This window comes from Schistocerca nitens, chromosome 3 (assembly GCF_023898315.1).
Source record: "Schistocerca nitens isolate TAMUIC-IGC-003100 chromosome 3, iqSchNite1.1, whole genome shotgun sequence".
In the NCBI taxonomy this organism is placed as follows: Eukaryota; Metazoa; Arthropoda; class Insecta; order Orthoptera; family Acrididae; genus Schistocerca; species Schistocerca nitens.
Window position 1 is genome coordinate 279415695 of NC_064616.1, and position 25031 is coordinate 279440725.

The 25031-nt window shown below is 40.5% G+C and overlaps 1 protein-coding gene across 2 annotated transcripts in view; it reads right to left on the reverse strand.

The window, feature by feature from the left end:
- LOC126248244 (spermatogenesis-defective protein 39 homolog) overlaps positions 1-25031 on the reverse strand; it is a 122831-nt gene that overhangs the window by 15441 nt on the left and 82359 nt on the right. For both annotated transcript variants that reach the window (XM_049949094.1, XM_049949095.1), the window contains 2 exons: positions 16591-16823; positions 6861-7037 (listed from right to left, as the gene is read on the reverse strand). In XM_049949094.1, coding sequence (XP_049805051.1) covers positions 6861-7037; positions 16591-16823 — 410 coding nt within the window. The remainder of the gene's footprint in view (positions 1-6860; positions 7038-16590; positions 16824-25031) is intronic.

Genomic DNA, 25031 nt, shown 5'->3' on the forward strand with positions numbered 1-25031 from the left:
GGCAGGATTCGAACCTGTGACCGTAGCAGCCGCGTGGTTCCGGACTGAAGCACCTAGAACAGCTTGACCACAGTGGCCGGCCACTCATCAATGCAACAACAACTAACTTCGTATTTGTTATTCTTGTGATCCTACTGTAGACTTTCATTTTTCAGAAATACTGCCTGCAACCTTGACTGCAGCCCCTAAGTAGCCTTTGACAGTTCCTGATGTTAGGGCTCATTGTTTGACAGATGACTCCATCATGGAGTTCAGCCCTTGCTCACCTACACAACTGGTGCTGCAGTAGTCACATCCATTTCCATTCACAGTGACATCAGTCACGGACATCGAACCTGGATCAATCTCATAGTCTTCGGCAACCTCAGCAGCATCACCGCTGCACCCACCTGTGCCTCTGGATGGCTGCCCTACCTCCAGTTTTTCACAGATGTTCCTGGTGGTTTCTACCATAGTGCGCAATTTTTGGGAGGGGGGAGGGGGGAGGGGGGAGGATAGGAGGGGGGAGGAATGTGGAATGCAGCATTAACAGTGTCTTTGTTGGCTGCACATGGCACACCATGCGCCACTCACGTCTCTGTGGAAGAAGATTCATTTAAACAAGTTGCCAGTGGACCACCATAAGCCACACTCTCTGGGAATCACTGTCCTCCTATGTGTGACACTAAGGAAATCACCAAAGGATGCCGTCTTCACTTCGACTCGCAGCATGCAAATGCAAATGTAACCCTCCATGCATCTTTTTAAGATGATGCACACTACGGACTGAAAAGATCCCAGAAGATTTGCAGTGAGACCAATACAAAAACTAATTAGTAGCATGTTGCTATTGATATTCAGTGATGGACTCTCATATTCAGTGATCAACGTTATTCTATAAACAATTCAGTTATTGTAAGAGTGCTAAAGTGGAACAGAGAAGCAAGAGACTAAGTTATGTATAGTTCAAATCACCTTGTGTATAGCGTAAATAAATTTGCTCACATTTTACTCATTTACAGACTGACTGTAGAGTTGATGTCACTTCTTGACAATTGGCAGAAGTTGGGTGGTTTGGGGTGGGGAGAGGAATTCTGTAAGAATGAAACTGTAAAGAAGACTGAATATAAAAGTCTCACATAGCTCACTTTTAAGTCATGCAAGTGAGATGAAATAATAAGGTTACAAGAACTCAGAGGCGAGGTATGGTGAACAAACAATTCATCAAGTTAGAAAATGGAACACTACATCTCTACTCTGCAAACCACTGTGAAGTATATGGCAGATGGTATTTCCAGTTGTACCACAGAGTAACGATTTTTCTTGTTCCATTCACATAAGGAGTGCAGCAAGAATGATTGGTTAAATGCCTATGTGCATACTGTAATTAGTCTAATCTTGTCTTCACTGTCCCTATGGGAGTGATATGTATGGGATTGTAGTATATTCTGAGATTCCTCAGTTAGCCCTTTGGTTGCTGCATCTACATCTACATCTACATCTACATTCATACTCCGCAAGCCACCCAACGGTGTGTGGCGGAGGGCACTTTACGTGCCACTGTCATTACCTCCCTTTCCTGTTCCAGTCGCGTATGGTTCGCGGGAAGAACGACTGTCTGAAAGCCTCCGTGCGCGCTCTAATCTCTCTAATTTTACATTCGTGATCTCCTCGGGAGGTATAAATAGGGGGAAGCAATATACTCGATACCTCATCCAGAAACGCACCCTCTCGAAACCTGGCGAGCAAGCTACACCGCGATGCAGAGCGCCTCTCTTGCAGAGTCTGCCACTTGAGTTTATTAAACATCTCCGTAACGCTATCACGGTTACCAAATAACCCTGTGACGAAACGCGCCGCTCTTCTTTGGATCTTCTCTATCTCCTCCGTCAACCCGATCTGGTACGGATCCCACACTGATGAGCAATACTCAAGTATAGGTCGAACGAGTGTTTTGTAAGCCACCTCCTTTGTTGCTGGACTACATTTTCTAAGCACTCTCCCAATGAATCTCAACCTGGTACCCGCCTTACCAACAATTAATTTTATATGATCATTCCACTTCAAATCGTTCCGCACGCATACTCCCAGATATTTTACAGAAGTAACTGCTACCAGTGTTTGTTCCGCTATCACATAATCATACAATAAATGATCCTTCTTTCTATGTATTCGCAATACATTACATTTGTCTATGTTAAGGGACAGTTGCCACTCCCTGCACCAAGTGCCTATCCGCTGCAGATCCTCCTGCATTTCGCTACAATTTTCTAATGCTGCAACTTCTCTGTATACTACAGCATCATCCGCGAAAAGCCGCATGGAACTTCCGACACTATCTACTAGGTCATTTATATATATTGTGAAAAGCAATGGTCCCATAACACTTCCCTGTGGCACGCCAGAGGTTACCTTAACGTCTGTAGACGTCTCTCCATTGATAACAACATGCTGTGTTCTGTTTGCTAAAAAATCTTCAATCCAGCCACACAGCTGCGCGACCGGCTCGTCATGCCGAGCACGCCCTTGAGGCTGCCTAATCCGTTTACCTGCGCTAATGGCCATCTCCACAGGTTGCTGTCTGTGCCTGACCTCTTCGCTCGGCAGACTTCACCCTGTGCTGAGTATTTCTGGAGCCACGGCAGTTGTGACTGTCTGGCAGTCTGATTGCGATCACCAATGTTACAAACAAACACAGTGTATCTGGATATTTATTCCATAGCTTTGAATCGGGAGATGAATTGCTCGAGAGACATAATGTACACTGAAACTGCTTATGCTGCTAACATGTAACTCCTCACCAAAGGCTTTCTTTCATTTGTAATTAGTTCTTGTGAATCATCATAAGGTCTCTGGATACATCTAAGTTTCATTTGGCCCACTGAGACTTAATTATCAGATTTTTGAGTGCAACACACACACACACACACACACACACACACACACACCAGGTAACATTTCTGTACATAAAAATGAGCTGCTGTGGGTTTGTGTCACTAAAACTAAAAAATGGCTTAACCGATTTGGATGATTTTTTTTTTTTTTTTTTTTTTTTTTTTTTTTTTTTCAATTGTTAAGGCAAGGTTTGAAATACTGAAAGAGCTTTTTTCTATGGGATATTCATGATTTTCGTTATTCATGACTAAAACAATCAATATGAATAATTCTTTTTTTGTTTTGTTGATTATGGCCTTGGACTTGAAGCAACCAGTCTGTGTTTGTCAGCATGGACTGGATGATTCAAATGTTTGTAAATAATATGTTTGTCAGCACAGTAATTCACCTGGAGAGGCTCTTCAAGCTCAGATAATTCTGGCTTTTTATTTATTTATTTTTATGCGCTGTTATATTTCTCATTCTTCTTTCTCATCCGGGATTTGGACCGACATTGGCAAAGTTAAAATTTATTTACTAAGATGGTATCTGTTCTGTTGGAAATGTCCGAAAGAACAGATACCATCTTAGGAAATATATAGTTAAGGCTCACCGGCCACTTGACCATCTTCTTCTTCTGTGCGAATGCACAAACAGTGCCCGAACTCTTACAGGAATCGGCAACGCGCCGCAAGTAATGAGTATAATTGGCGGGGGCACTACGAATGTAGTGCGGGACAATACATTGAGAATGTGGGTTTCGTGGGAGGTGTGCCAGAGATAAATCCCTACAGTCGCGCTATCCTCTGTGTCCTCGGTGGCTCAGATGGATAGAGCAGCTGCCATGTAAGCAGGAGATCCTACGTTTGAGTCCCAGTCGAGGCACACATTTTCATCTGTCCCCGTTGACATATGTCAATGCCTGTAAGCAGCTAAGGGAAGTTAAATTTTTTTATTTTTATGCTTATTTTTCATTTGTTTTTTTAACTTTTTTATTTTTAAATATTTTTTTCAGAAGTAAGGGCCTGATTTCATCTTGCAGATGTATCAACGTGGCTGAAAGTTTTTCTTTTTGTGGTATGTTTCAGAATGTGGTATAACACACAAGGGCACATTGCATGTTTTGCATTCACGTTTCATTTCTTGGCACAAATTCTATTTTGCGCAGACTGAATATCTACACCATTGTCCGTGTTTCTTGGACTGGTCACTTGGAATGACATCTGAAAAGTGCCTCCCAGCAAAGCACAGAGGATTCCCGTCATCAGAGTGCTTTCATTTCCCATCTCTTCTCCAAGCTGTAGCAAATTTTTACACAAGTTATCATACCAGAGAAATCAAAATCTGCTAATGGTATTTTTCTCTCTGTTACCAATATGTGAAGAGTGTGATCATTCAAAACACAAAGGTCTACAACATGGAAAAAAAAAACACCAGGATATGTCCATGTTCACAATATGGTTTCATTACGGTTGCCACTATGTCACCGGATTTCTCTAAATTATGGACTTCAATTTCTGGTGTTGTGCCTCTGTATACAATGAAATCCAAGATGTATCCAGTTTTACAGTCACTCAACACAATTGCCTTGATTCCGAATCTTCTTTGTTTCAAAGGAATGAATTGTTTAAAAGATAAGCAACCTTTGAACAATAATAGGCATTCATCGACACAGACCTTTTTTTATGGATTAAACACACTGTGTAAAGCAGTACAAACTGTTTCATTTATTCTCCTAATTTTAAACCAACTGTTATCTTCACAGTTGGGAGTTGTCACTAAAATGCAACATTCTCAAAAGTAGCATAAAACCATCATGGGACATAATTTCAACAAAAACTGGAGCACTCAGAAGTACATCTCAACTTTTTAACATGGCCCATGAGAAGCAAAATACCAATGAAGCAATACAGTTCCTTAAAACCAGTATCTTTCCACGTGGGCAGTCAAAAATGAACTCATTCTGACATATTTGCCATGATAAAAGTGAAAATCGGTTCGTTTCAAGTGCTATAAATTTCATCAGATTTTCTGACTGAAATAGCATGAAAAAGGATAGAAAGCTTGAATCAGGTGCTAGTTGGCAATTATGTCCTGAAGATGAGTCATCAAATGCATGTAGTGTTGGACTGAAATCGTGCTTTTGCCAATCAAATTTGTCATTAAGGTGTGGCCTTTTACGGACTGATTCGTCTTCACTTTCAGAATCTGAAGAAGAACTATCCTGATGAGCTCTACTAGGTGAAATACGTAGATGTGTATTACTATGAGATTCTTCTGAATCATCATCATCATCATCATCATCATCATCATCATCACCACTAAAGTCATTCAAGATGACACACTCACTATCACTGTCAATGTCACCCCTGGTGATCTCTTTGTTAGTGCAACCACGGTGACACGCCATTTATTGGGGAACTCAAAAGTGATAGCAGTCTAAACATCCTGACGAATAAGCAGAAAGCTACACGACACCAAAAAAGCAGAATGCAGATGATCACATGAACCAACTAGCATGGATGTCGAACAGCAACCGTGAAATCCGACGGAAATACTGCTGAAAGCTAAACAACAACACAGAAACAGAATGCAAATGATTATGGGGAACCAGCTAGCATGAATGTCAAACAGCAACTGTGAAATCTGACAGAAATACTGCTGAGTGGCTACAGACGTCTACAGGACCACAGGTAGCAGAACTAACTGACGGTAAAAGCCATCACTGGGGGGCCAACCAGGCTGTGACAGTGAATGCAGCACTAATGGGAAATACCATTGCAGCGGCTAACAATCTCTACAGCCCCTGTGGAAAGGTGAAGCATGGCGGGATTTCACGTCTGCAGCACTCAAAGCGTTAATACAGTTTTCTGAAACTTTATACGTAGGCTTCATGAGATGAATGGTATCTATCGTCAAGTGTCTGCCAATTCATGATTGCTATTTTTTTCCCTCCTCTCCAAACAAATCTGTGACCATTCGTGCTGCCATTTTTTTGTGTATGCCCAACATGTCTGGCTAGCCTTATTTGGTATACATACCACAAATTTCAGCAATATTCTAAGATGGGTCACATGACTGATTCATAAGCAGTCTCCTTTGCAGGTGGATTGCATTTCTCCAGTGTCCTAGCAATAGACCTAAGCCAACCACCTGCTTTACCTATGACTAAGGCTATGTGATCATTTCATTTTATATCCCTGCACATTGTTACACTCAGGTTCTGTATGAGTTAACTGATTCCACATGTGACTCATTGATATCGCAGTTGTAGGATGCCACAATTTCATGTTTTGCAAGGAGTAAAGTTTTAAAATTCTAAACATTTAATAGAAGTTGCCAATCTTTGTGCCAGTTTGAATCTTACCAAGATTTGACAATATTTGTGCAGATTTTTTTTCACACAGCACATAATTACTGATAACTGTATCATCTGCAAAAAACCTGAGTTTACTTTTAACAATGTCTGTTAGGTAATTAATACACAACATGAACAGCAAGGGTCCCAACACACTTCAATTAAGTTACTTCTACATTTTTCACTGATTCTCCATCCGTGATAAGATGCTGCCCCATCCCTTCCAAGAACTCCAAAATCCAGTCACAAATTTCATTTGATACCCAACACAATTATACTTTCATTAATAAGCGTTTGTAGAGGGAGAACCTGTTTAACTATATGTAGTTGTCCACATCATGGAAAACTGTAAATATATAAAACCAGAACTAAATCTAAAATAACTAAGGACAGCCTTTACTCAAGTTAAACCTATCTCTGTCTGTTACATCATAATTTGACAATACATACTATGTTCCTCACTTTGAGATCATCAGTGTATCACGTACATCTTTGGCATAAATATTCTTCAGTTTGGGATCATTGAAGTATCACATATACTCTTAGAATACAATTACAAAGACACATTATTGAATGAAGGAAAAAAATCTGTGCAATAAGGACTGCATTAGAAGTACAGTAATTTCATAGAATTTCAGTGTCTACTCACATCAATAACAGTTCTGTGGCATTGTAGTTTACGAGCAATGTTTAGTCGTTTCCCAGTATTGTCTATGAAAGCCAAATATTTACACAGTACATCATTTGGTGCACCAAGTTCGTGAAGCTTCAACATAAGCGGCTCCACGGGAACAGCAGTCTTCAATTTCTTCCCACCAAGCCAACTCTAAAAATTAAAAAAAAAAGTCCTTTACTCTTCTCATAATATTATAAACAGTACCTCAGCAAACTGTCACATGTACCCTAAAGTTAGTTTCAAAAATATTTCTGTTTTTCAATCATCCCATCAACTGTACATACTACTCACATATAGCATAATAATAGGACTTACTGAAATGGACAAATGAATGCTATCTCATACTGGGCATTTCAAGGGGAACAGTAATGTCTTTGGTGGAATGAAAAAAATGCATATAATCACAAGTACAAATTTCAATGAGTGCTATAATTAGTGCAATCTGAACGCTATGAATAAAAACTAGTGATAACGATAAAAAAAAGCATATATAAGTTGATGAAATAAAGCATGTGACTGAAGCAATTATGCGACTATTTAGGACTAAGTGTTCTTACAGTGAGCCATGCAGCCAGTACAGTGAATTACACTGTGTGGCCACAACACATCAAAATGCAATTTTTTGTTAATAGGTTATTTTGTTGCCACTTTTCAGTAATGCTAAGATGCCTTTTCCTATGGTGAACAGGGGCATCAGCCACAACATTCATGACAGTTATGATGTGCGGGTCAAAGTAGGCGACACTAGCCCATACTGTAGCAGCCACGGGGAAATGTCAACTATAAACCCAGATCATCAGGTGACACACGGGGAGCTACAGACCATGGGGTACCTCACCAGGCATCAGCAAAACCACACTTCCATCCAGTCATGAGAGAATGGGGCAGCATGTCTTTTCCTGAAGATAACTATTTAATCTAATCCAGGGACCACTGAGGACACTTCCCACCAGTGAGAGCAAGTCAAGTCATGTGCCAACTGCTTGGAGACCATCACTTAAGCATTTGTCAGTGTGCCATCACAGAAGACTGTGTCACACCAAGAAGTTAGGTTTTGTAGTAGGCAACAGTTCGAGTGGTAGTTTTTTCCTGTTTTAGTTCTGGCTCCCAGAACTGTATTTAATTGGAATTGCTAAAGACATGTGGGCAATTTCTTGTTTCCCCCAGTAACCACTAGTTCTTTGCAAGCTAATGAAGCAGCTGTTTGTAACATCTACCAGTGTTCTCCTTAATTAGTAACAAAGTTGGATTTTTCACTGGTGATGAGAATGTTTGAACTGTTAGAACACATGTGCCATGTCCCAGGTACAACATGAACAAGCAGCACCAGTACTGCAAAATGCAGACATTATACATCTGGTGCTGCTCTTACTCCACAGGGTGCAACAGGCAAACGAGGTCCTAATGGAACAAATTATCACCTTCAAAACACCCACTCCAGTAACAGTGGGGTTAGGTTCCCATCCTGTCACCCGTGTATGTTCAGGTACATCAGTATCACTTCCCTTTCAATCCTTTGATAGGAAAATTGAGTCTTGGGCCTAATTCATACCACAATTAGATTAGCACTTTACAGTGTACAACATACGTGGTGATGATCAGCAGCAAGGCTTCCTATTGGTGGATGCAGGACCTGCAATCTACCAGCTTTTACAATAGTTACCTCTCAAAGTGGAGCTGTACCATATGCTTCCTAAAAGAAAAGCTTAGCTGACTATTTCTACACTCAGATAGACTTTGCAGCAGCGCAGCACAAAAATTTTAGCTGCCAAAGTTACATTCCAGAACCTATAGGGAATGAATAGCTAGGCTCCAGGGTCTCTCCCGGGAATTCAGGTTTCAATGTTCCAATGACCAATGCAAGCTCTCTTATGAATCGACTGTAGTCAAACATATGATTTTAGGTCATAAACCTGATGAAGGCCTCTAGGAGGATCATCAAAGCTTTCGAACAAACAATCTGGGCAGAAGCTTCTATACAAGACACAGCCCTCCTATTTACCTCCCATCTGGAGTTGGAAGCCCATCAACACCATTTCATCAGACAAAGACCCTCCCGGGACACATCTTTTCAGACTATTACCATCCTGCAAGCAGTGTCCTGTTAGCCACCCGTGACACCAGTGTCGTTTCCACATGCTGACGTGTACCACCTGCAGAGAGTCTGGACATGAGGCAGAAGACAGTCACTCTTCCACTCCAATGTCTGTGAACTGGGCATGAAGTGACTCCGAGGAGGATCTTACACAGCCCAGCTTTCAAGATGTGGCATTTGTATGGACTGTCCTCCCATGTCCATTAAACTGATGTCCATACAGATAAAAAAGGAAACAAACCAGTCATCATTATTGGGTTGTTGGCTACTGCCATCTACTGGACCACATACCAAGCCATTGGGTCTCCTCCACTGCACACTCTCGAGACCACGTTATCTAGTTTTAGTAACGATCTCATTACTGTATGGGATGCTTCCAACCCAGATTCTTCCATGGCACCACAGTAACACCGGCTCCGATTTTGGTGGTGGCAGCCCCAGGGCATCCAAGATGCTTGGTCTAGACTTCCTTAATGCCTTCAAGATTCATGACACTTATGAAGTAGTCCACGCACTGGGCCTATGCCCCTACACCACCGAACGCTTGGCGAAACTCATGTCAATGTTACAGAAGTCTTCAATGGGTGTTTCCGGATTCTGGGCACATATCTTGCTGTTATCCACTGCAGTCTCAAAATTTTTAAGATCCGCTGCGTCGAGTTTACACTACAGGATAAGCTTCGACTGGAATTGCAACACACCCAGGAAGTTGGCACCCTCACCCCAGTTATGTTTAGTTGTTTAGCCAATGGACCTTACACATCATGATGGTGGAGAAGTCACTGGGCACCATCTGCATCTGCACAACTTCAAGGTCACCATCAACACCCAATTTGTGGTAGTCTTGTGTCCTATTCTCAAGATCGAGAACATTGTTTCCTGTCTCACCGGAGGAAAAGTGTTAATCAAAATCGACCTTTGGGATGCATAACTCGAATTCGCATTGGATGAAGACTCCTGAAAGATTGCTGTTATCAATACTCCAGTTGTATTGTACTAATATACCACACTCCCATTTGACATTGTCAGTGCCCAAACAAGCTCCAGAGGTACTTGGAGCAACACTTTAAAGATATTGAGTGATGGTGAAACTATCCTGGTGGTATTCTGGTCAGTAGAAAGAATAGTCCGATCTTGCCCATAACCTAGAGACACTCTTCTCCACATTCATGATGACAAATTTTCACTGTAATCTTGCCAATGCTATTTATTCATCCACCAGGCCGAGTATTTAGGGGACATATTCAGTGCATTGGGTATCTGGCCTATGCCACAGCATGTGTCCATCATCCAACAATTACCGGTTCCCAGAGACGTGTCCCAGCTAAAGTCTGTATTGGGCCAGCTGAAATGCCACTGGCAGTGCATTCCATATGCCACAACTGTGGAGCTGCTGCCCCACTTCATCAGTAAGAACATGTACTGGAAGTAGTCCTCCCAATGTAATATGGGGTACCATGACCTGAAGCTGGCCCTCCTTCGGCCTACTTCCTTAATGGCACACGATGGCAGCAAAATGACTTAGTTCTTGTGGTCAATGCTTCAGACAGCAGGATCGGCGCACTTTTGTCCCACATGAGTAACAATGTGGAGCGACCCATTGCATTTGCATCAAAAACCCGCACGGCAGTGCAGAGGAATTACAGTCAGGTGGAAAAGAGGCTTTGGTGTTCGTCTTTGGAATCAAACACTTCCATGATTAGATCTATAGCCATCGCTTCACGCTCATGATCAATCATAAATCCCTAAAGACGCTTTTCAAGTCATCAGCAGAAATATCAATCCAAATGGCACAAAGGCTGCAATGGTGGGCCCTTTTTCTCTCAGGATATGCCTACGATATCCAGCATGGCCTTATTGCTACCCATGCCAATGCAGACATCCTTTTGCGACTGCATATTCGTTATGACCTGGAGTTGACAAAGATCCATAAGTACGTTTTTTCATTTGGAAGGTGAGGCCACAGACATCATATCCAACCTCCCCATTGTCGCATGCCTCATGGCACAACACATGGCAAATGACCCTGTCCTCCAAGATTTTGCAATATACAACACAGGGGTGGCCCACAGGTAAGAAACAGCAGACACACCTGGACCTCCAAGCATAATGGAACAGATGGCACAAGTTTCCATCCCCACTTGGTACCACGGGCTGAGCTCAGGTGCTGATTCCCAGCACCCTCTGACATTAGGCCTTTCACCTTCCCCATGAAGGCCACTGGAAAGTTGTAATGATGAAGAACTTCATCTGGCAACTTGTTAATTCATCTCACCCAGCAACATGTTTACTTTTGTGGTACAGGTGCGGATATTGCCTGGATGGTAAGGGAGTGTTGCATATGCCAGAGTAAGCAACAGCAACCACCCCCCCACCCCCTCCCCAGGTCAGTATTTACCATGGCCCACCATGATGTCTCCTTGATCTTGTCTACATTTGGATTTTTTCAGGTCCTTTCTGCAGATCTATGTGGCTCCTGGTTGTGGAGGGACGCAGTGGATGCCCCTTTGTGTTCCGTGTGCAGTCCACAACCTTGGCGAAAACAATCAGGTGCTAGTATACTTGTTTGCCCTTGAAGATCCCCAGACACCTTGGTCTTTGATTTATGTTGGCGGAGTTCCAGAAATTCTGCACCTCTAATGGAATCATGTTAATCGACACAGCACTGCTCCTCACTGCCTCGAATGGCATGTCCAAATATTTGGTACACACCTACAAGTTCCAAATAGGAAAAAAACCTCAACAGCACGCCACTGAAGGAGGCCTTGACATTATTTCTTTTTTAGTCCTGTGCATCTCCTCAGGACAGATCCTCACTGGCAGAGAAACCACATGGCCACTATTGTAGATCACAATTGTCCCTAGTCCCAGCTCCTGGGAGTTACTTGGAGCCTATACCACAGAGTTGTATTTAGTTGGAAATGCTGAAAAGTGTGATATTCCTGGCTGTAGTTGCAAGTATTTTATTTTACTGGAAGCTTGAATTGATGCAGCTTGATACACATGAAGTAGCATATGGTAAAAAAGTGGAGTGAGGTACAAGCAACAGATGATACAGTATGTACCAGTTCCATGGGAGAGTCCTCCAATTGTACTAAACTTGCTTTTGATTGGTCGGCACGTTTGGATGCTAGGCACCAAAACGCCTAACTTCTCATAATAATTATTTATATAATTTTCATTGTATTTAATCCAGTTTTTAGTGGTTACTCTATGAGTCTATTGTGTTTGTTTATTAAATTTCACTAGTTTTGAGAAACATAAGAGTAACAATATTGCAAACGAAGTTGTTCGAACACCTTCGGGTCACTCTGGCGCACCTGGGAGACAAAGTACTTTGGCTGCACTAGTGGCTGTTTTTGGCGTTCTGGAGGGCCGGACACATATATCTGTTTTGGGAGTTCTGGAGGGTCGGACACTTATCTCAGTATTGTGCATTACTTAGATGTGAACACGTAATAGTCACTCTGATTCGGGTGTTCTGAAGAGCCAGATATGTTGTACTCTATATCAGATGTAACTGAGTTGTGGACATGTGTATCATATTTTGGAAGTTGTCAGAATAGTTACCAAAAATTAAGAAAGCTATGTCAAGTGTTGTAGTAGGCAGTGTATATGTGTGAATATCTGAATAATAACCAAATAGGATATATTAATGAGAACTGTCACCTACCATCATTGTCAGTACTACAGATCTTGCCCTCTATAGATTACAGAGACTAACCTGGGCAAGTGGCATCCTGCAAAAAGCACAATCAAAGGATAGAATTGACAGCATAGCAGCTTCTGCTGAAGAAGATCTCACGATCGACAGGCTGTCTTCTGCACTGGGGACACAACTTTACAAGACAACAGGTTGGTGGAAAAAAATGGTCAGAGACACTTACTCAATCACTCCAGATCTCTCCAGCTTCCAGATCTGACTTCCAAAGGGACACAAAATTTATGCATAGCATCTCCTTGCTGGGGAATGTGTATTTAAAGAAGAGGCTACTATCCGTTAATGAAAACTGTGAAGTGGGTGAGACGTGAAAGTCATAGTGAGAACAGTGGACTGTAATGATTATCATAAAATGCCCGAATCAGCAGTTTATGAACAGTGAAAAAGATAAAAAGTGACACTGCGTGAACTGTGAAATTATATCCTGTTTGAACTTCTGTAAGTTTCTTGTCCAAAGTGACTATGTTTTATTTCACCGCTACGAGAAACAATGCCTCAGGGAGCAGTTAGCAGAGCAGTGTACAGCAGGTGAGGTGGATGACATGGAAGCAACACCTGTCACCTCCACCTGCTGCAGCCCAATGTTAGCAAGTGGCAAACGGCAGAGATAGGTGTCTGTGGTTGACTTCAGCAGCCAAAGGCACCCAACACGACAAAAACAATGTGGTGAGCAACAGCATCGCGCCAGACAAGAAGGGGTGTTATTAGGTAAAAGTGGACGGCATTGTGCTGATCATAGATGGAAAACGTGTTGTGTAAAGCTGGACAGCATTGCGCCGATGACATATATTGTTTAGTTCCTATCATATATTAACATCAATAAGTGTAGTGAGTGTTTATGAGGAGATTTAATGGTCCAGGTGCTGATGTTTATTGTTGAATAACAAGACTATAGAAAATAGCTATAAGCCGAAAATCATAAATGATATTTTGTAGCAAGAACAAGTTCATGATGTAATGTGTGTTTTGTGAAAGTTTATTGATAGAATTGAGATGAGAAAGTATATGTGTAGCATTAGTAAGTCAATGATTTTGGTTAATTGGGGTGATATTTTAGGAACAGCAATTTTCTAGGTTTCTTTCTTTTTTTTTTATTGTGTGTGTGTGGGGGGGGGGGGAGCACCTGAGAGATTGGAAACTTCAATTTTATTCCAAATTTGGGGAAAAATTTTCTCATTTCCAAATTTGTTAGATGTCTTCGAGGACAGGCCAGTTTTGGAAATCAAAGAAAGAGGGAGATGTGTGATATTCCTGGCTGTGGCTGCCAGTATTTTATTTTGCTAGACTCTCGCCTTGATGCAGCTTGATACATGTGAAATAGTATATGCTACAAAAGTGGAGTGAGGTACAAGCAACAGATGGTACAATATGTACCAGCTGCATGGGAGAGTCCATCAATTGTACTGAACTTCCTGATTGGTCAGCACATTCAGGTGCTAGGCGCCAAAATGCCTAACTTCTCTTATTAAGTATTTATATACTTTTCATTGTGTTTAACCCAGTTTTTAGTATAACAATCTCTCATGGTAACCCTACAAGTCTATTGTTGTTGTTTATTAAATTTCACTAGTTTTGAGAACCAAAAGAGCAACCATATTGCAACTGAAGTGCTTTGAACACCTTCTGGACATGTATCTCTGTTTTGGGCATTCTGGAGGGTCAAACACGTATCTCAGTATCGTGCATTACTTAGATGTGAACACGTAATAGACACACTGATTCGGGTGTTCTCTAGAGCCGGACATGTTGTACTCTATATCGGGTGTAACTTAATTGTGAATATGTCATATTCATTCTATCTAGTGCGTACCAGAGAGCTGGACATGTGTATCATATTTCGAAAGTTGTCAGAAAAAGTTACCATACAATTAAGAAAGCTATGTCGAGTGTTCTAAAAGACAGTGTAAATGTGTGAATATTTGAGTAATAACCAAACAGGATACATTAATGAGAAGTATCGTTTCACTGTCAGTACTACAGATCTTGCTTGCCGTCTGTAGGTATAGAGACTGATCTGGGCAAGGGGCATCTTGCAAAACGCACAATCATAGGTTCAAATTGACAGTGTAACAGCATCTGCAGAAGGAGGTCATATGACCAACAAGCTGTCTTCTGTGCTGGGGACACAACTTTATAAGATTACAGGTTGACGGAAAGAACAGTCAAAGACTCTTATTCAATCTCTCCAGCTTCCAGATTTGATTCCAAAGGGACACACAACGTATAAAAGGTGATGTTAATTTCCTGTTATCCATTTTGTAACCACTAGTTTTTTGCAAGCTAACATCAATGGGGCACTTCTCAATTAGTAACAAAGTAGGATTTTTCACCTTGTTCCCTAATATTTTTCTTCTCTGAAAAGACAATAATTTTGAATGCTTTATGTTCCTACTGTGCTGATATCCAAACAGTTTCTTCATCTCCCACATTGGAACACAACATGCTGAAATCCTGTCCTCATCAATAGATACACACATTGCTTGGTTAAGCTATAGATAAGTTTATTGTTGATTAACAACTGGATTTTTAAATTGACTAAATTAAAATATCAAAAGCCAACCACCAACTCTGTTGCACTTTTAAACACCCACCTCTCTCTGTCCCCCAATGCCCAGTGCATTTTTTATTTGAAACTGGCTTGGCATTCTTTTATTAAAAAAGTGCCTAATCTCTCACTGTAAGGAAAAGTAATTTTGTGGTGAGTCAGTCCAAAAAAGATCACTGTAAAAGAACTTAGGAAGACAACAGATTCATCATTAATCATATTCCAAACAAATTAACAAAGAAACATAGTGTCTAAATGCAACTCTGTATAGACATGTTAGTATTTGTTGGGGCACAAATGAAAATTACAGATTATGGTAATGCTATCAAATATGAAAGTATTTTGATCAATGTGCAGTTACTATCCATCACGAGATTTCAGTAAACTAGCATCTGAGCTCTATGGTAAAGTCTTGTCCATGGAAAGCAGAAATCTGGGACGCAGTTTCAGTCTATCACTGAGATTCAGGCTCTGATTTTCTTCACGATTAACTTGTCATTATTACAGCACTGAAGAAACTATACTGCATAGGGGGTTTAGGTCAGTTGGTATACTTGATTCATCTCACCTGCTTTTACCATGTGGATGATAAATTTTCAATTCTTTACAAAATACCATGTAATTGGAGCATCAGAAAATCTGTGAGTCTGTACTTGGACAATACTCTTACCTTTGGGGACGTTGCAATGCCAAAATGCAGGAAAATCTGCATAGAATCAATGATTGGTGCAGTGGCTTACAGGTATCAATGACTTTCAAAAATAAATCCTCATTTTCATGCACTAATCTCATAAGAGCGTTTCTGTTCCAGTGAAAAGATAGTCTTGTGAAAAACTGTCCTTTCCCATTAACTGAAATTTTGCCTCGAGAACTGCTTTCCAACAGGTAGAGATATTACTTATTAAATAACAATATGCTGTGGTTCCATGCATTTTGCTTTTATGCAAAAAATCTACATGGTTACATGGTATTATTTCTCAAATGACAATTATTATTACCTTCATTTTTCATATCACAGTAGCACAATTATGGTTTCATTAGTTATGTTATGTAGTTACCAACATCTATACACAGGCGAAAAATGATTGTTAACAGTCATACACACATTCTATGAGTCCTCCCACATTCTGAGTACATCACAAAAGCCGTCAAACGACAGTTTCACACTTGCACAGTCATTGGCCATATTCCTAATATTCAGTATATCTTCTACTTCAAATGTACCTTAATGTGTTGCAGTTTTGTAAGGATTTCTCAATACATCTGTAATTTTACTACAGGTATAACATATATTTAAAGAGCAACTCACAATTAGCTTCTCATTACAAAAAATATATCTTGCCTTTGTAAATAAGAGGGCTTCAATGTCATCCCATGCATGCAATGAAGCACGCACAGTTAATGCTGTCCACTGGAACTGCTTTTCGCTTATTCCATGTTGCTGGCATAAAGTTAATGGTGAAAATAAGTTTCCCTTTGGTTCATCCCAGTAATGTTTACAAACGTAAGCCAGTGAATCAAGAACTGAATTATTTATGATGTTATTCTCATTCGAAGAAACAGCTTGTTGCCATTCTGTAATAAACAGTATCATTCAGTTACAAAGCACTGCATATCAGAACAACTAATCAGATCAAATGCAGCACAGCTGGCAAGTTACCACGATATCATAAAAGTCCCAATGTTAAATACTAAAATTTATTTTAATCCTGATGATGTAACAAAAGATAACACTTTTTTCAATAGAAATGGATACTATGAGAACACTATTTTAAATACACACATGAAAAAAGTTTTGCATCACCCCAGTTCCCAAAACTCCTGAAGATAGATGTTGATTGTGGATATTGTATCACAGACACAGTCCCTTTGACTGTTCAGAGATGTCACTAAACCCGCCCAAAGATGTAAACAACCATGCATGAGCAGCGCCTATTAGATGGAGGGGGTCTGACAGCTGATCACTTCCAGTCATTCCACCAGGAAGGAGGTACACAGTTCATGTTGTTTGTAGTTCAACCATGCCTAGACAGTCAATACCGTGGTTTGATTGTGCCCGCACATTTACTTTGTGCCAGTAAGGACTCTCAACAAGAGAAGTGTCCAGGCATCTCGGAGTGAACCAAAGCGATGTTGTTTGGAGATGGAGGAGATACAGAGAGACATAAATTGTTGATGACATGCCACAACCACAACACCCTGCAGCATAGTACAGATGGGCCCAACACCACGCCGAAAGGACTGCTCAGAACTGGCATCACGTTCTCTTCACTGCTGAGTGTCGCATGTGCCTTCAACCGGACAATCGTCGGAGATGTGTTTGGAGGCAACCTGGTCAGGCTGAATGCCTTAGACACACTGTCCGGAGAGTGCCGCAAGGTGGATGTTCCCTGCTGTTTTGGGGTGGCATTATGTTGGGCTGACATACGCCGTTGGTGCTCATGGAAGGCGCAGTAATGGCTGTATGATACGTGAATGCCATCCTCCGACAGAATGATGCAACCATATTGGTGAGGCATTTGTCTTCATGGACGGCAATTAGCGCACCCATCATCAATATCTTGTGAATGACTTCCTTCAGGATAATGACACTGCTCAACTAGAGTGGCCAGCATGTTCTCCAGTCATGAACCATATCGAACATGCCTGGGATAGATTGAAAAGGGCTGTTTATGGACGATGTGACCCACCAACAACTCTGAGGAATCTATTCCGAATCACCATTGAGGAGTGGGACAAGCTGAACCAATAGTGCCTTGATGAACTTGTGGATAGTATGCCACGACAAATAAAGGCATGCATCAATGCAAGAGGATGTGCTACTGGGTATTAAAAGTACTGGTGTGTACAGCAATCTGGACACCACCTCTTGAGGTCTTGCTGAATGGTGGTACAACATGCAACATGTGGTTTTCATGAGCAATAAAAAGGGCGGAAATGATGTTTATGTTGATCTCTATTCCAATTTTCTGTACATGTTCCAGAACTCTTGGAACCAAGGTGATGCAAAACTTTTTTTGATGTGTGTACATGCAATACTAGACTGGCTGGCACGAAAGTAGAGTCCTCAAGATCACGGTCGCTGCCTGCCGCCAGCAGGGGCTGCGGGCTGTGATTTGCCCGCCTCTCGGCTTTGATGCCATGTAGGTACCGTTAGTGGTGCAGTCAGAGCAGCTGAAAGCTCAGTGTTACTGAGCTATATTGAGTGTTCATGTTTGATCTCAGTCTCTTACTGTCTTTAGAATGGTGCTTTGACATGTGTTCGGTGGTGAACAACAATGCAGGAGCAATGGCCTACTGGTAGTACTCCTCTGGTCGGTGTGCGTAAAGGGTGGAAAGACATTCGTAAACAATCGAAAATTATCATATTGAATGCACTCAAGTTCTTTACTGATCTGGCCGACAATGAAGAAGCGAGGATTAACTTACATTTTGCCCAAATTCATAACCTTACCGCTAAAGCGTGTGGTGTCTCCAAATCAACCATAGGCTGTATTAGCAAATCTGTGTCATTGGCAGAATCTCCAGACATGAATGAGTGTTTCGAGTCTCCAAGAAAGGGATACAAATGTGAACGGAAATCAACCGACTTTGAGGATTTTAACAAAGAGCTCATGCGTAGAACTGTACTTGGATATTATGACAGAGGAGAGTATCCAATGGCTAAAAACATACAGGCTGACCTCCATGAAAAAATTAATTACCCGGGCTCTTTTTCTTCTCCATCCCCTTGGTTTCTGATTCAAGAAGTGTAATGATGGACAGAAATTCTTAATGGAACGCAGAGACATTGCAGCAGCAAGAGTGAAGCTTTTGCGTACAATGCACTTCTTGCATGCTGAAGACACCAGGACTGTAGTGTACTTGGATGAAACTTGGGTTTCACAGAACCACACCAATAAGTGTATATGGCATGACTCCAAAGGAAATGGTGGTTTGAAAGTGCCTACTCGTACAGGTGGCCGAGTAATCATCGCCCAAGCTGGTTCATTAACCACAGTCTTCATACCAGAGGCCAAACTTGTTTACCATGGTGGGAAAAGTTCTTGCCAATCCGATTACCATTCAGAAATGAATGGAGAAGTTCTTAAGAATTGGTTTATTCGACTGTTGTCTGTGCTGAAGAACAGTCAATTATCGTGATAGTGCCAGCTACCACTCCATTCAGATAGAAAAGCTGCCACGTTCAAATCGACGCTAGGCAGATATTATGGAGTGGTTAAAGAGAAAGAATGTTTCATTTTCAGTCAATGAAACGAAGGCTGAACTCCTGTTTAAAGAAGAAATCGTAGGTACCAAAAAGACTTACGAATTAGATCAACTGGCAAATGAAATGGGACGTGGTACGTCTACCACCATATAACTGCCATTATAATCCTATTGAACTGATATGGGCCCAAGTAAAGCGAAAAGAAATACTACTTTCATACTTGCTGATGTCAAGAAGCTAACACACAAAACTCTTGTCAATGTTACTCACCAGGACTGGGAGGGGTGCATAAAACAAGCAGAAGCCTTGCAAGAAACTGATTTCTTGAACCAGGGTTTAAGAGACACCCTAGTGGAATCTGTGATGACAGACTTGGTTGAAACATGTGATAGTGAATGTGACGACATGGAGCCAGAAGATCCTTCAGTTTAGGTAAGTGTTGACTATGTAAAAAGCTGAATTGATTTAAATGTTTGTCTATTTATTTCAGTTATAGAGGACATACTGTGAATGTTTTCCCTTACAGTAGACGTCCGATAAATTTATCACAAATGGTGACCATTAGTTTACTCAATAGTATCTGTCAATTGTTTCAAATGGCTCTGAGCACAATTGGTCTTAACATCTGAGGTCATCAGTCCCCTAGAACTTAGAACTACTTAAACCTAACTAACCTAAGGACATCACACACATCCATGCCCAAGGCAGGATTTGAACCTGCGACCATAGCGGTGGCGCGGTTCCAGACTGAAGAGCCTAGAATTGCTCGGCCACACCGGCCGGCAACAGTCAATTAAAATAAGATTGTCAATTTTGCATTAATTAACAACAGTTTTTCCTAAAAATCTGTATTGAATGTCTTTGCATTTGGATATACTCTTACTGCAATTGGTTTACTAGTCCATTCAAAATTTGACTCTTTTTTTTTTTTCCACAGAAGGATTTACTGGCTGTTTCATAGTAAGGGTAATGCAGTTCATAAAATGACAAAATGTTGTGGTGCTTCTGTATCAACTGTATATACAAACAGTGCAGTAACATCGGAACAGTCCCAGCACCTATTCTGATTCTCAAAGAAGAGCATAGAAATCTATGATATTTGACGACTTTTACGAAAAGCTAGAACATAGAATTGTATTACTTTACTATGACAGAGGATAGTATCCGATAGGCTAGAGAAATACAGGGTAATGTCTGTGATAAAATTGATTATTCTGGCCAGTCACTTCAATGCACTGTCTTCTCCGCCCACTTGGTTTTTAATTCAGAAACTGTAATGATGGACAAAATTTGTAACACAAGACAGGGACATTGTGGTAGTAAGAATGAGGTTTTTGTGTACCAAGCACGTATTGCATGCTGAGAATAATAGGCTTACAGCAAATTTAGATAAAACTTTGGTTTCACAAAACCTTTCGAACAAATATTTTGCTCGACTTCAGTGAAAATATTGTCTTCAAAATAACTATAATTACTTTTGCGTAGCATATATTGGCATTTTGAGTGACGGATGCAATGACGAAGGATATGTATTAGCAGCGAGTAAAATATTTTTGGGAAGTATGGAATATTGTCAGTCATATTAAAGCGAGCCGTCCAGACAAAACTCTTGATGACGGCCTACAATGACTCGCGCACTGCTGCACATGGAATATCGCAGAAGTAATTTGCCTCTGTATGTGATACGATACAATAATGATGTCTGAACTGTTACCAAAAATAATTTTGTAGTTTTCTTAACAACTTTCTCGCGGGGAAGTTTCTTCGCAGTCCTACAGAAAAAAAATTCATGAGCAATTACATTTTTCGGCACAGTTTTACACCTCTTCTGATATTTTATTTTTTTTATCTCAGGATACTTTTATGTTTCTGAAATTAAAGGACACAGCATATGCTTTTCAACTCTGAGTATTTTTTTTCCCAGTCCAATTACATTAGTGATTCTGTTACTACCATAGGTTGAAGTAAAAAATTATTTTCTTCAAAAATTTCTTGTAACATTAATTTTCATTTTTTTCCTAGCAGCTAGTGACAATTTTATTTTGGAAAGTACTCCTTCATATTCTAGACTAAAAATAGAGTTGCCAATTTTTTAAAATTTTTATGAACATTTGAAATTATCACTATATATATATATATATATATATATATATATATATATATATATATATATATATATATATATATATATATATAACCTGGCAATGCTGTAAGATGGTGAGATGACCTTGAAGCCCTATTTTTGTGCCGGCCACTATACTAATCCATTGGGAAGAAAACAAGAACAACCCACATGTTCATGTGCTGTAAGAATTTTTTACCCATGCTTCTTCTGCAGTTTATTGCAGATTCTGTAAGACTTGCTATTAACTTTTGAAGCATCATAGTAACAATTGTGTTGCTGTTATGGCATTCAGTCCAAAGAATGATCTGATGCATGCTACTTTACCCTTTGCAAGGTTCATATCTACTGCAGTTATGCCTTGGTCACCCTCTACAATTACTTCACCCCAAATTAACTATTCTTTGATCCTTCCCGTCAACCTATCCCTTCTTTTGATCAAGTTGTACCACTATGTTCCTTTCTCCCTGATTTGATTCTGTACCTCTCCATTAGTTATCTGACCTACTGCCCTCGGTGGTTCAGATGGATAGAGCATCTGCCATGTAAGCAGGAGATCCCAGGTTTGAGTCCTGGTCAGGGCATACATTTTCAACTGTCCCCATTGATGTATATCAACACCTGTCAGCAGCTAATGGTATGGATTTAATTGTAATTTCATGAAATAAATATGTACTTTTGAAAAATAATTTTCTTCGTGCAGTTAAAAGATTAACTGATGGCATCTCACGATGGGCTGAATATCTTTCCTCTTATTATACACTTTATAAACACACAAACCTTCTCAGTAGCTGACTGTAACAAATAACAAGTAGCAGCTTTCACAGAGAAGTTATCTACAAACATGTGTATGTGTAATGACACAGTAGTTCTCATGTGAATACAAGAACTGAGACTATCATACAAATGTAAGATACAGTATAACCCCACTTTTATGTTCCTGACTAAATTCACCACAGACTTACAATTACATCGACTGAAGTGTTCAAACATAATAAGTGAAGTGTTGGGTCCACTTTTCAAGAAAGTACTGCAAGCTGATATTAGTAATGAAAAATTTAGTCTGCTGGTAGACGACTGCACTGACACAAGTATTTTAAAACATCTAGGAATTGCAACAAAATATTATAGTGAATAAAAAAAAAAAAAGTGTCACTTATTCCCGCCGAAAACGACCATGCAAAATGTCTGGCCGATGCAATCATAGTAACTTCAAAAGATCACAACATGTAAATTGAAAATTTCATTGGGATAGGCACAGATAATGCATCAATTATGACAGGAGTGAATAATAGTCTAAACAAAATTTAAGAAAGATTGTGGACTGCCAGATGTTGTACTTGTGCATCACAAAAGTCATTCTTTACAACTGGTAATTAGTCACGCTTCAGAAAATGCTACATTCAAAACCACAGATATATGATGAGAGGAACCTACAACAGGTTTTGTCTATAAGAACCTTCAACATCGCAGCACGTCAGCAATCGTTGGTTAATACATTAAAAAACTAAAAACCCACCTCGATTGAGAAAAAAGCACCTAGTGTTAAGTGTTAACCAAGTTTTCGGCGTAGATAGCTACACCTTCTTCAGAACAACAATAAAACCCACAAGTACCTAAGAAGACCTTTGTCAATGATTAAAAGAGCACCACAACTATACATTTATAAACGAAAAAGAAAAGGAAAACACAAACAGTACATATGTACAAAGTCAAAACCACTACTTAACTTAATAGTGTGAGGTGGTGCATACACCATTCAGTTAAATAGTGGTTTTGACTTTGTACATATATACTGTTTGTGTTTTCCTTTTCCTTTATAAATGTATAGCTATGGTGTTCTTTTAATCATTGACAAAGGTCTTCTTAGGCACTTGTGGGTTTTATTGTTGTTCTGAAGAAGGTGTAGTTATCTACTCTGAAACCTGGGTTAACACTTAACACTAGGTGCTTTTATCACAGTTGAGGCGGGTTTTTAGTTTTTTAATACGTTTTGTCAATCTCCAAGAAAAATATCTGAAGCAATAAATTGTGGCAAAGCACCACTGAAAATACTTAAAAAAGTAAGTGTGACATGATGGCTTTCCATACATCCAGCAATCTATCATATTTAACAACAATGGGATTAACTTAAATTGCATTTCTCTATGTGTAAAACTAGAGAAAATTGTTACACTGCAGAACTGCTCCATCGTTTGTTCAAAGATCCAAACAATTTGCAGCACGTAACTTACTTACAAAGTGTTTTATGTGAAGTCCAGACAGCCACGAAACCATTAGAGAGTGAAAACTCCTATCCCACAAAACTGCTGGACATTGTAAAAGAGCGACTTATGAGCCTGCTATTACCATAACTACATCTCTTCAGAAAAGTCATCTTAATCCATATACTACACTTGGCTATGCTTTTGAAATCTGTGCTAGCAAGTTGAAGTTGTCTGAGGACAGCATCAAATTGGTAACAAAATGATGCATTGAATTTACAGTGAAACTTATAAAAGAATTACAAAATAGACTTTCACGCAGTATCGAAATTTTAACCAAGATGAACAAATTGGTTGTAAGAACAGTTTTGCGAACTAAAACAAGTACAAAATTGTTAAGGCTTTCGTGGCCACTTCTTGAAAAACTGCCTATTGGCTTCTGTCTCGGGTTCTTCGGCCGACGTTCATCTAATGATTTTTCTGACGTTTCGCCAGCACGAGTGGCTGGCATTGCCAAAGCTTCACCCTCCATTGCCGGTGGTGAACAGGAGGCGAGCTCGCGGCCGCAGACTATATGTACCTGGCGCGCCAACGTCCGAGGGCTTCTCCGCGGTCATTTCCGGTGCGGTTCTCCTCTTGCTACCTGCGACGGTCGTTCGCTGCAGTACGGGAAGCCAGGATCCGTTTACCTTAAGGCTTTCCTCTTTCTTGTTGAAACTGTTCGCGTGTTTTTGTATTTCTACAGCTTCTCTGAACAAGCGCGTGTGATAGTGCTTCTCTACAGCTAGAACTTCCGTGCCGGCGAATTTTATTACGTGGTCAGTCCCATTCAGTGTGTGCTCTGCCACGGCCGATTTCTCCACCTGCCCCAACCTGCAATGTTGCTTGTGCTCTTTGATCCTGGTGTTAATTGATCGTCCAGTCATTCCGACATAAACTTTTCCGCATGTGCATGGTATTCGGTATATTTCCGACCTTGCAAGTGGGTCTCTTTTCTCCTTCGCCGATCTAAGACACTCTTTGATCTTCCTTGTCGGTTTGAAAATCGTCTTTACGCCATATTTGCGCAATGTATGGCCGATTCTGTCCGTCACTCTGGGAATGTATGGCAGAAAGGCCGTACCCGACATTTCTTTTTCTGGTTCCTTACTTCGCCGAGTGTTGGGCTCTGTTACACTTCTAATGTAATTTGTGGAGTACCCATTGCTCCTCAGAACAGTTTCCAGGTGTTGCATTTCTCGTTTGAG